The sequence below is a fragment of the Cydia strobilella genome, chromosome 7, assembly GCF_947568885.1.
Source record: "Cydia strobilella chromosome 7, ilCydStro3.1, whole genome shotgun sequence".
Classification (NCBI taxonomy): Eukaryota; Metazoa; Arthropoda; class Insecta; order Lepidoptera; family Tortricidae; genus Cydia; species Cydia strobilella.
The window spans coordinates 14,877,594-14,890,928 of NC_086047.1; the positions used below are offsets into that span (position 1 = coordinate 14,877,594).

General features: G+C 37.8%; 2 protein-coding genes across 2 annotated transcripts in view; one reads left to right on the forward strand and one right to left on the reverse strand.

Moving 5' to 3' along the window:
* The window catches only part of LOC134743223 (uncharacterized), a 281,924-nt gene that overhangs the window by 163,504 nt on the left and 105,085 nt on the right, over positions 1 to 13,335 (forward strand). The window lies entirely within an intron of this gene.
* LOC134742849 (uncharacterized) overlaps positions 1 to 13,335 on the reverse strand; it is a 45,398-nt gene that overhangs the window by 1,599 nt on the left and 30,464 nt on the right. The window contains exons 3-4 of the mRNA XM_063676033.1: positions 4,393 to 4,570; positions 3,723 to 3,902 (exon numbers count right to left, since the gene is read on the reverse strand). Coding sequence (XP_063532103.1) covers positions 3,723 to 3,902; positions 4,393 to 4,570 — 358 coding nt within the window. The remainder of the gene's footprint in view (positions 1 to 3,722; positions 3,903 to 4,392; positions 4,571 to 13,335) is intronic.

Genomic DNA, 13,335 nt, shown 5'->3' on the forward strand with positions numbered 1-13,335 from the left:
TAAATTCATAACCCTCTTATCGGTCGTTAGTGGCGGTTGTGTTATTTCATTTAAGGGTCTCCGGCAAGCTCGGTTCTCCATACAAACGTAGTTCCGCTCTAATTTTAAAACGACTAGCTAGATTGCTCTGAATCTTTGTACTTAAAATAGAATAAGGTATATCTATGTCTGTAATTCGTTTATGTAGCTTCAGATACCATAGTTAAAAAAATACAGCGAATTTAAGTTTTTCATACAAAACTTGTTTTTGCTCTATTTCGTTTGTTTTTTTAAACTGGAGCTATATAAACTTATTTCAGACCTATAGATATACCTCATGTCATTATATGTGCAAAGTTTCATTAAAATCGAATACGTAGTTTTAAAATGAGAGCGGAACTACGTTTGTATGGGAAGGTGCAAATCGGCCGAGCTTGCTGGTACTGTACGATACGAGCAATCCCGAAATGTAGATTTCGGGATTGCTCGTATATTTATAGAAATGACAAAACATATAAATAAGGTTAGATGGGGTAAGCAAAATATCGTGGCAAGAGTAACATTCGTAGGGAATGGTATCTAAGTGATTTATGGAGCTTACAGGGATATGTATGCATATGTATTCTTACTGCCAAGTTTGCAAAAGTTAGCTAAGGTGGTCAGAGTCTACTGTTTTCTTATACAGAAAAATAAACAATGTTTCTCTAACCCAACCCGACCTTAAGAGGCCGGTGTCGATTTTAGTCGCAAAAATGTAAAATTGATAGATTTAGTCGGTGAAATTGTACACCTTTTGATACCTAATTGAAATAACAAGTACTGGTTTCTATTAGCACGTCTTCTTATCCTACCTTTTATCAGATAAATTTTTTGAAAACAGACTCACAAAATTAGTAATGTTTGCTTTTCTGATGGACGTTTAGGTAAACGCGCGTAAAGCATTGAATTTGTCGCTCTTATTTGTAAATTTCTACTGCTAAACATGGTAATTTTGTATTACACATATTCTGTACTTGACGTTTATCAGACTACATTTTTATTATTATGACTATGAAGTAGTGTAAATGAAAGTTAGACGAAATCAATTTTCTCCAGAAATTACTTCAAAACAAGTGACAATATCTCTGACAATCCACTTAATTTCAACGTAATTTTGATACTTAAATCATCTACAACATCTGCTGAAACTATTTTTATACATCAATTTGTATAATTTACCACCATAATTTTTTAAGAATTTTTAAAAACTGCCTCTTCTTTTCATATTTTACCGGTGACGCACGCTCGCGACCTCATTATTAAAAGGCAAGATGAGAAGACGTGGTAATAGAAACCAATACTTGTTATTTAGATATTACGTAACAAAACGTGTATAATTTCAACGACTAAATCTATCAATTTTACTTTTTTGCTCCAAAATCGACTACGGCCTCTTAAAGCATAGAATGATTAGTTTATAATAATTAAATTAATTACTCTTAAAATATTATTATGCTCATGCTGCAGATGGTTAAATTGAGCTGTTGAAGGTGTCGGTTCCGTCGTGCGGTTGCGGGGCGGACGGGCGGGCTGTGTGGGTTGTTGTGCACGTGCAGGTCGCAGTAGCGTGGGGTAGGGATGTACAACTGCGGGGCGCGGATCCACATAGATGGAGCTGTGCATTTGACGTGCGGGTGCGGGCAGGTGCGGGGGACGAGCATAGGGGGCGGTAAGAGAGAGACGTTCGGGTAGTCCAGGACTTGAGGGGAGTACAGATAGCGTGGAGCGTGCGCGTGCAGGGCTGGCAGAAGGAAACGAGAACAAATGAGAGGCAGAGAAGTGGGGTTGTTCGCTGAGAATGGGCGCAGTAACGGTGGCGGGGGTTGGAACAACAAGGAAATTTTCAGAAGTCAGTTCAGCAGAAAACGTGCTGCTAGCCACACTGTTCCCAGCACCCGAAAACTCAGCGTAGTCTTCAATCTGAGGCAATCAGCACATGCAAGTTTAAAATATTTGATATGAGAAAGAAAACAAGCAAAACGTAAAAACTTTTACCCGACTACGGTTTCGTTTTTCTTAAATAAAGCACCTCTTTCTTTTCAAAAAAGTCAGTTAAATATTATTTTACAGTACATATGGTGCTACTTTCTCGCACTAGTGCGTAAAAGAGCAGTTTTCGTGCATATGTCGAAAGTTTAAAGGGCCATATGTACAGTAAAACGTTGTACGATACACGTGCGAATAGGTAATTCGCAACTCGTGTCGATTTAAAACACTCCCTGCGGTCGTGTTTAAATTTATCGCCACTCGTTTCGAATTTCCTCTTTTCCGCACTTGTATCGTAAATAACTATTGTAGTATATGTCCAGTCGCGCTTATACACACCTCATTCACCTAAACTGATTCAGTAATTTAGACACAACAAAAACCCCATACATAGACTGCTAAAATTATAACATTCCCATCCCCATAGTCGGGTAATAATAATTCCGCTTAAACCAAACCCAAAATTAAAGATCTGAAAAAGCTAGCTCCTGCAAGGGCGTCGCCAAGGGGGAGCAGGGGGAAGCAGCTGGCCCCGCTAGAGAATAAAATTTGTATTAAATATGTATGCCCCTCCTCCCCTCCGCCATATCGGCCATCAGCTGGCGACGCCCTTGAGCTCCTGTACCATATCAATATAAAACAAAAAAAAACCGGTCAAGTGCGAGTTTGTTTAACTCGCGCACCGAGGGTTCCGTACAAACATTCAATTTTCTCATATCAATCACGAAAGACTTTTGAACAGAAGCACAATTGCAATTGCTAAGCATATTTGTGTACAGCGCCATCTATCGGTAAATTGGCTTATTTGCAAATGTTCAATTTCAGCTCTTTCATTACTTTCATATGACATGATTGGGCATTTTCCATAATTAATAAAAATAAATTTAAAAAAATACAATGTGGCTTGTTTATCGTTATTCATAACTATTCCAAATTTTACATCGATAGCTTATGTAGTTCTTGAGATATTTAGCAATGTGACAGACAGACGGACGGACAGAGTCACACCATAAGGGTTCCATTTGTACCTTTTTGGTATGGAACCCTAAAAATATTGGCAAAGACTGTATATATATAGTCCTCCTCATCGGTTTCGATGACGGTGACCTCAGCAATTATGGATTACGCCTATTATGGGCTCGAATGTGGCTGGCCAGGCCGACTAGGCCTAACTAATTTAATGTTAAATCAAGTGGGACAAGCTTTTAAAACTATTATTACTTATACTTACATGACTTAAATTTGCCAAGCTCATAGTGAAAACCCATAGTTATAACTCCATGCGATTATGGAAAAATTTATGTACTAACTAGACTTACTAATAGTGTTAAAACAATTTTTAAAAACTTCACTCAGCCTAACATTAACATAACAGAGTAACAAGACAATAAACTCTTCACCTTCATCAGTCTTAGTAATAGGGTCCCGTTTTTACCCTTTGGGGACGGAACCCTAATAAGAAAGTTTAGAGTACTCACTTCATACATCGGAGTCCTTATATAATAATAATAAGTTGTGTAGGAGGTATATGGTAAAACATATTACACTACATTCAAAACTGGCTTAAAACTTAATAGTCGTTAAGCTTAAACCGTATTAAAAATAAGTTTTAATAAAGCATGCATTATAAAACTTATTTTATATGGCTTATTTGTAATTGAATGAGTGAACACGCTAAGCTTACTTATTTCTCTATGGTTTAAGAAAAGTGAACTTACATCTCCAATTCGTGATTCCCCCGGACCCACTCCTTCAGAAGTATCTCTGCCAATGGCAGCCAGGACCAGCTGCTCGTCCTCACTGATTTCCGGTATCTCTGCCGCATTACCAGTGAGGACTCTAGCCCGGTTAGCTGTAGCGTTGTTCCGTCTAGCCTTACGGCTCAAGTCTCGCCAAGTCTGACAGACAAAATATACTTAATAATTTAATATAATTGACACAAAGAAGAGAAGAATAGAAGCCTACAGAGGAACCTGTGTCAAGATCCTCAGCATTCAGGGACCGACTGAACAAGAAGATAATTGACACATGCAATATTACAACATTACTATTATTTACTAAACATTTAACAGCCAAATTATATTAAGTGATGACCCTGTGCAAAAGAATATAAAAAATAAATTGGTAAATAAATAAACAAAATTATTCATATTAAATAAATACCTTTTTGAAATAATTAATAAGCAACACTCTGTGACCTGTATTATCGTGGCCTTAGTAATCATTAAGATGTTCATTTTAAACTATTATACTTCCAAATGATTAAGTTGTGATAATGATGACACAAGGTACAGTTGCACTATAATTTCATTCAACATTATTACATACTACACTTCTATGCAGACAAGTCACAGGGCGATCCTAGTTATGGGAAGCAGATTTACTCACCACTTTCCACGCCTGCACTGACTTATCCGGCCCGTGCTCCCTCAACACCTGTGCGAGGGCTTCCCATTGCGCCTCGTACCTCTGCGCTCCGAGAGGCCCGTCATATTCTCGGTTCGCGAACCGTTGGTGCTGAGCCATATATTCAATCAACATCCTAATCTGCACTGGATTAGAGCGACTGAAAAAATAGTCAGATAAATTAAGTTAACAATAAAACGAAGTGCACGAAACTATATTTTTTCTACAAATAAATTATTATTGTTTTGTGCAACTTACATTTTGGTCGTTTTGGGTGTCATCCTTTTTCTAATATTGGGTTTGAAACATGCAATCGGAACTCTAATAACACGCGAACTGCCGGTTACAAGTTTTCGAATTTTCAAGTTGTCAAGTTATGAGTAGTTGAATTTTTTTAAACTATTTATTTTGGTCTAAAAAAAATCTTGTTTTGTGTCAATTGTAATATTAAACTTATTGCCACAATTATTGTAAACATTAAAATGCTTTGACCATAGACATAGTATATACAAGTAGTTATAGACGCTTCACCGAGCGACCGGGGGTAAGAGAAAGAATATTCATATAAAATTTGAGCAGCATAGGATTTTTTCTCTTTCACTCTTATATATATCGGTATTTCGCCATCGCATCCTACCTATGATGCCACCCGGTCGGTGATAAGGACAAAGCATGGCACTATTTACTCTTTTCTCTTATAGGAATCGCAATAAGACTATCTTTCTCTATCAAAGAGTGTCAGGCCCTTGGCTTTGACAGATACAAAAAAGTCATATTAATCCGAGCAAATTATTTAGATTGATTTGAAAGGGACGATACTACAGTGTTGCCACTTTTTAATTTCTACTCTTTTTGCCAGACTGTAAGTTAATACATTTAAACACTCATTAAGGCGCCATACGCACGAGAGCTTAAAAAGCATTGCCTGTGGGACGCACCCATATGAAAGAGCGAGAAAGAGATCACTTTCGCGCTCCCACCACCACACGCAATGCTTTTTAAGTTCGTAACACACCATCGCACCGAACCGTCAAAACGGTGCGATCCTAATGGGCGTACCACACCATCGCACCGCACTAATTCGGTCATTGTGCGACGCACCCATAAGTCAGAGCGAGAAAGAGATATCGCCTCTCGCTCTTACTTATGGGTGCGTCGCACAATGACCTTGGTGCGGTGCGATGGTGGGATACGGCCACTAGGCCGTAACACACCATCGCACCGCACCGCGACCTTGGAGCAGTTCTAGGAATAGGTAGTACTGGCGTGGGCTTCCACACTATCGCACCGAACCGTCAAAACGGTGCGATCCTACCTTACAGACTGCCGCACACGTGCGCCAGTGTTGCGAAGTGTCCCATATTTCCATGTTTGGAAATATGGGACACTTGGCAACACTGGCTAGTGTGGAAGCCCACGCTAGTACTACCTATTCCTAAGGGTCCTCCACACTCGTGCGCGAATCGCGGCGCGAAGCCGCGAACGCGAATGTGGAGTCGATTTCGCTGAATAGCGAACTAGACTCCACACTCGCGTTCGCGGCTTCGCGCCGTGATTCGCGCATGAGTGTGGAGGGCCCTCTAGAATTGCTCCAAGGTCACGGTGCGGTGCGATGGTGTGTTACTGCCATGAATCTAGTATAACATGGATCGGTCATGAGGGGTGGGGCGAAATGACCGAACGGGATAGTCTTATGTATCTTTCAGTAGTAGTGACAGAGAGCAATATATTACTTTTTGTCTTTGTCATAGTTTCACTTTTCCACCGCTGCCACAATCGAAATTGTGGCAAACAAATAAGTACGTGACATGTCATGCTTGTTCGTTGCTTGTTTAATTATTGTTGTTTTCTATAAAATTGTGCTTTCTCTTATAAAACATAGTGACGGTTAGCGTTTTGAATTGATAAAATAATGGTGAATTGTTCTGTAATCGGCTGTAATAGCCGCTCTGAGCAAAAATATGAGAACATAACCTTTCACACGTAAGTACGGTATTTTACACCTTTCTCTTAACGCTATATGTGAGAATAACATCGTAAAATTACGTTACACTCAAAGCAATGTAGAATCAAACGATTTCAATAAAAATATCACAATTATTTACGCAAATTAACAAAACATTATTTGTAAAATTATCCGCCCAAATCACGTAGGTTGTTTGTGGTAATATGTCAGCTACTCAGACGAGTCTGAGGTCAGCCGTTTTTAATCTTCTTCTTAGTTAAGCTACATAACAATCATGTTAGGGATACCAGCGGTGTCAGCATGGTTGCATTTCTATCACCTGTTACTATGCCTGTCACTTTCGCACTTACATACTTGTTAGAACGTGACAGGCAATAAAAATGTTACCGTGCTAAGCCCGCAGATGAAAATATCATAATTTTATGGGTAATTTTGACCTCGAAGTTTTTTCGTATTTCTAATTCCAAAAAATAAAATAAACAAATGTTGTGAAGATTAAATGTGGTGTACATTAATTGGTGTGAATAATGTGATTGTGATTTCATAAAATTAAAACTCATAATACATTTTTTTTTACGTTTTATTTACTAAACATGTTTAGTTTTGTACCACCTGCGCGAATTATAGGAGGTATTTCATTGTTCATACGCCTAAAAAGAACGGCCCATTGACATTTTATTCAACAATTTTAATACCGTCAAACTTTGCCTCCAGGGTATTCGCCCCAACGTGATATCAAATATTGGGGTAATTTTTACCATTGGTATCCCCACGTTTATGACGTCATCTATGTCTATCCCTTACGGGCGCACGCGGTAGGCCGCATCTATGTAATGCTAGGTCTATGGTTACGGCCTATAATTTCGAAGTGTAATAAAAAATCTAGCTATTCGCGTTCAAACTTCATCTGACACATGTCCGACAATTGAATAAGGCCACCTATTGAATGGATCTTTCAAAAACTCTAGGCATAGACAATCGTGGTCACTAACGAATGATTGTCGATTACTTGAAGTATTATCGACGGGAAATGACAGTTTTTTACGATAACGTTAGAAGACAGCAGTCCTATCACGCGCAATATGATAATAACCATTTCACGCGCAATATGACAATAACCGTGCTAAGCCCGCTGCTGTGTTTCAGATAGAAGAACGGGCAAGTAAAAATGGAAGAAGAAAAAAAATGTTGGGAAACGAAGGTGTGAAACAAGTGAAAATTTGATATATCAAGGAAAGCATCATCATCATCATTGTTTACCGTGTCATGTTTGACACGGTAAACAATAAACTTATTCTTATTCTTGTAATGTTTATTCTTATTCTTGCAAGCTAACAATATAAAAAGTAAAGAAAAAGACGATTTGAAGCTGAGGGGAAACTAAATAAACAAGTGAAGTTAAAAAGGAGGAAAAACAGCAGCCATTGATTGAAGCAGCCCGTAGTATATTTAGACTATGACGAAGACTGGATACAGTGCTCCAGTTGCCATGGGTGGGCGCAGGAAGCCTGTGCTTGACATTCCACAATGTTCAGTAGATTAAATTTCTGATCGGTGTCAAATGTTTTTAAACCATGGTGCTAGGGGTTCGAAATGTAGTCCATCCAATCCGGTACTAGGTGCCTCTTGCAAAGAATGAGTTTTTTTTTTCACTAAAGTTTACTTTTCATTTTTGAATTAATTTATGTAGAAGTTGCATTTGTGTTATTTTATTTTGATTCTAAAGTTTGTTGACTAAAGTAATTCATAAATAGGTAAAATAAATTTTCTAAATATTTTTTTTTCTTTTAAAAGGCATAGGTGTCCGCCACTGGGGGTCTTCCCCTACTAAGACGGAAAGACTTTTTGTGATAAGTGATAACTCAATAACTGCTTTCAATACAATTAAAACCAATCATGTTCGCTATAGTCGTTTTTTCAAATTTTTTCATATTTGTTAGATCCATGGTTTTAAACGTTAGAATGGGGAGGAAACATTTTTTATAGTTTCGGAGCGATTTTTTCAGTTTTGGAGCGATTTAAAGTTAACTAAGGAACCATAAAAAGGGTAAATTCATTGCTCTAAAAGCTATATAAATTACTAACTTAGGTAATAATGTGAGCTTGCTCCATTAAACAACACTTTTCTTAAGCTGGAAGCGACTAAAATAGTTAGTATTTGGGATGAGGTTCATATATTTAAAAAAAAAACACTTTAATGTCATATTGAAATCCAATTATCCACATCTTATCAAAATCAATAATAAAATTTCAGCTGGATCGACGGAAGGGACGAGCCAAGTCAACCGCATAAACGAGTTCTCAAAATACGAGTAACGAGCCCCAAATAGTTGGGCTGGAATTAGGGCAACCCAGTCGAAAATATGATGAATCCTGTCGGGATCATAATTTACTCGCGTCGTCTTTAATTTGCAGCCCATAATAGGGAACATGCAAAAATATATTTTTACATTATTTTTTGATTTATTATGACTTTGCTCATCACTGGTTCGCACTGAAGTCACTGTACAGTACAACATCAATATTAGTGGATGCAACAACGCAAAAGTATCTGTCACCCTAGAATATTTTTCCAATTTTTTTTTACCTAGTTATTTAATGTCATTATAATTACATTACAATACTATTCTGCACTATTCTATAATTATTCTTAATAATAACAAAAATCATCTCAAACAACCTCTTACAAATTACTACATATTACTACAAAAAAAAAAACAAAATTGAGATATATCTTCACAATGTTATCGGTCAAAATTTTTTGTCACAATCTAATTGTTCAACATTCGGAAACTTAAATTGTTATGTAAAGCTATTAGAGAATGGCAGATACTTTTGATGCATATTCTTTTGATGCTGACTGTACAATAAAAATAAAAGTGTAAGTACAATGATGTTTTTGCTTCATTGCAGTTTTTATGATCAAAGTAGCTCTCGCAAAAAGACTAATAATTACAATCTTACTGTTTTAGTTAGTATATCTACTTACTAGCATGCAAAATTTGTATCAGTTCCTGATGTCTAATAATTGTCTAATAATTTTGACAGTTGACGATACAATATTACGATCTCTTCTTGTCCTAAGCCTTATCCCATCATCTGGGGTCGGCTCTCCTTATCTGCATTTTCCACTGTTCCCGGTTTTGGGCTACGGTACAATATTACGATACGATTCTATTATGATCCCATCGAGCTGATATGGTGATGAATAATAAAGAACTTTGGGCTAATTAAAATCGCTTCGGTGATTGACGGGTGGGTGTTTAATAATGAGAAAATTACAATATACGATAAAAGCTAAACTTGTATAAAAAACTTATTTTAATGTTATTTAATAAAATATTTGCAGGTTCCAGGTTAGGGATAACAACCTCCAATAAGAGTAAATTTGGTCACAACTCGTTTTAAATAAGCCGAACAGGTTAATTAAGAGCTCCTCTGGGGTGTGAAATTGTAAACGTATGTGGAAACATTCGGTGGTTTATCTGCAACTTTCCCTTCCGGCATATTGCGGTTTATAACTGCGGATCTACCTACGTTACTGTCTCATTGTTTCCGAATAATGAGATGAGGGTTCAACTTTTATATTAGGTTCCGGAGTTTTTTTACGTCGCTGATAAATAAGGGATGTTCAGCTGTTTTTGTAGGCTACAGGTGCTTGTGATAACAGGGTATCGCACACACGTCATCAATCCTTTAGGTAAATAAAAACCTTTACTTACTTACTGTCTGCGCGCCAATTCCGTGCATTCGGAGGTCGAGGAAGTGGGACCCTCCCACGTACGCCGCGTCCGTACGTACAAAATGACACTACTCTCTCATGATGCCCAACATTCCTAACATTCCTCAGCCGTGCACGGAATTCGCGCGCGGACAGTACTTCCGATGGAGCTGCAACTCTTTGTGGGTCTTGGACCTAAGCTCAAACCCTAGTACAAATCTACGGAGTTTCCTGCTAACGATAAAACCAGTACCGCAATGTCCTTATCTTTCGGCACAACTGTATAACTCGGGCTTATCTATGGAGCCAGATCAAATCCTGAATTAGCCAACTAGCCAAGTCAAATCCTGAACTTTAATTACATCCCAAGCGAACTAGAACTTGGCACCCATAAATGTCAATTCTTTTTCCGGCGAAGTCAACAACGACGTATATTCTTAATATTGAACTTGGCTCTCATTTCACATTTATGTTTTTGATGGGATTAATTTATCTTCAATCGTTTCCTTTTACACTCTAAATCCATCAGGGGATTCATTCGTGTATAGAGAGCCATACACGAATGAATCCCTTGATGGATTTGGAGTGTAAAACCAGAGGGCTCTATACTAAATCTGCGAGTATACCAAGAATTAAAATCAAATTAAATTCGGATTCAAACGTAGCACTTTGTTAATAACTTGGGTTTTAGGGTTCTGTACACAAAAGGAGCAAACGTAACCCTATTACTAAGCCTTCGCTGTCCGTCCATCCGTCCGCCTTTCAGATAATATATAATCTAGGAATTGTACTAGGTTAGAAAGTTGAAAATTTTACAGATAAAGACATGTTAACGTTACATTGCCGCCATAGTAACAAATAATAAAAAATTTATCAGAAATATTTTCCAAAACAAGGTTTTTTTTGTAGCAATATTCATAGACAAACAAATAATGCGGTTAAATTTAAGTATATATTTTTAGGTACCATCAAATTTAACCAAATATTAATATTTAGTTTATAAAAACAAGAGACGCAGAGCCGTATTTGTGGAAAAGGCGAAGTGAAGTGAGCATTTAATAATTTAGTCAATTTAGCGTCAAATTTATGGGTATTTTTATTCCTAAAAGCTTCGCAAAACAGAAGCTAATTTAACAGTAACTGACTTACATTAAATGCTCACTCCGAGCCCCAGACAACATTTATCTAAATAAGTGTAATTAAATATTCATGTATTCTTTCAGTAACCTAATCGCTCGCAAGGTTATACCTACGGTTGTCATGTCAGAAATAAAATGTACCATTTAAGAGCATCAAAAAAAAGTGGACACTGAATCGTTGAAAAGTGAGTGAATTCCATTAAGGAAATGGAATTAAAACCAAGGGTGTTTTAATTGCTAAGCGAGTCCGGGCGAATTAAAAGTTCAGGCGAACAGTATAAAAAAAAAAAGTAGGAAAGTACACGGGCAAGAAGAAACTGTCCTGCATGAGCGAGAAATGTGCCATACAGGTGTATTCTAATCGGAACTCTCCGAACTCTCAGTGTCAAAAGTGACATTTCTTCAACAAAAAACGTCACTTTTGAGACTGACAGATCCAATTCACATGTAATGCAGATCGAATTGAGATGATAGTTGGTACCTTAGGTAGGTGCCTATTACTTTCTTAAAGCAGGAAATGCAGGCAGGTGATTTCCGCTCTTGCAGGACTGACAGAAGGAACTTAATTCCTATGAATTAGAATAATACGTAATATAGTACGTCGTAGGCTCGTAGGTCGCCAAGATGGCAACGGGAGTCCCCACCCCACTTACCCTGTCTCGCGTAAGTATTGAGAACACCAGCGCGCTTGCTAAAAGATAATTTAGCTGTGAAAGTAATTCCCTTACTGCAGTATATTGTTGAGTGATACGCGCTTGCCATTGCATTTGAATGACAGACATCTAATGGTGGAAACGTTTAAACGTTTAAGGCTAAGGAATAAGATATATATGCTACAAAGCTACTTCTACTGCTGGTCATACTAGTTTAAGTGTGTTCTCGGATTACACCTACCTACTTCTTAAGAATCTAAAGCCTTTGACTTAGTTTCCTACGACGTCTTATGGCAGAAGATGAGGGATAGGAACATACCAACGGAATTGACCAGCATATTTCAGTATTGGTACGCTAATCAGCGCAATTGTGTACGATGGGCTAGTGCACGTTCAGACTCGTATGGTTTAGAGTGTGGCGTAAGACAAGGAGGATTGTCTTCGCCTAAGCTCTTTAACTTGTATATGGATGGGCTTATATCTGAGCTCAGCAACACGCATGTGGGATGTCACGTGGATGGTGTCTGTGTAAACAACATCAGCTACGCAGACGACATGGTGTTGTTGAGCCCATCGGTGAAGGCACTGAGAAGGCTCCTGAATATTTGCGAGTCCTATGCGAGCAGACACGGATTACAATATAATGTAAAAAAAAGTGAATACATGATCTTTAAGGCCGCCGGTAAAAGACCGGAAATGCCACCTCTTAATGTGCCGGACATTTGTCTCAACGGTGCACCATTGCAGAGAGTCTATAGTTTCAAATATCTGGGGCATTATCTAACCGACGACCTTAAAGATCATTTAGATATTGAACGAGAACGCAGGGCACTGGCGGTGAGGAGTAACATGTAGGCCCGCAGGTTTGCTCGTTGCTCGGATCAAGTCAAGATCACTCTATTTAAAGCGTTTTGTCAGAGCTTCTACACGAGCAGCCTGTGGTACAACTGCACTCAGAAGGCGCTCAGTGCCCTGAGGGTTCAATATAATAACGGCTTTCGGGCGTTGTTGAAGCTGCCCCGCTTCTGTAGTGCATCTAAAATGTTTGCGGAAGCACGCACAGACGGGTTTCACGCCATCGTGCGCAAAAGAACTGCCTCGCTAGTCAGTAGGATGCGGAGCAGCTCTAACAGCATCCTAAAAGTGTTTATAGAAAAGCCTGATTCGCCCATGCACAAACACATTAATAACTTAATGATCATGGGTAGTCAATTGTGTAAATTTTAATTTAATTGATTTTATTTATTTATTTGTGAATTGTATTTTAATTGATTTTAATAATTTATTGCGAATTTTGATTCTATTAATTTAATTTATTGTAAAAAAAAAATCCATTCATTTAATTTATTGTAAATTTTTAAATTAATTTAATTTAATTAGTATTTTAAATATTAACAATAGATTTTAAGTCACCATGTACCTAACCCCAATGGATCCTAGTTATCT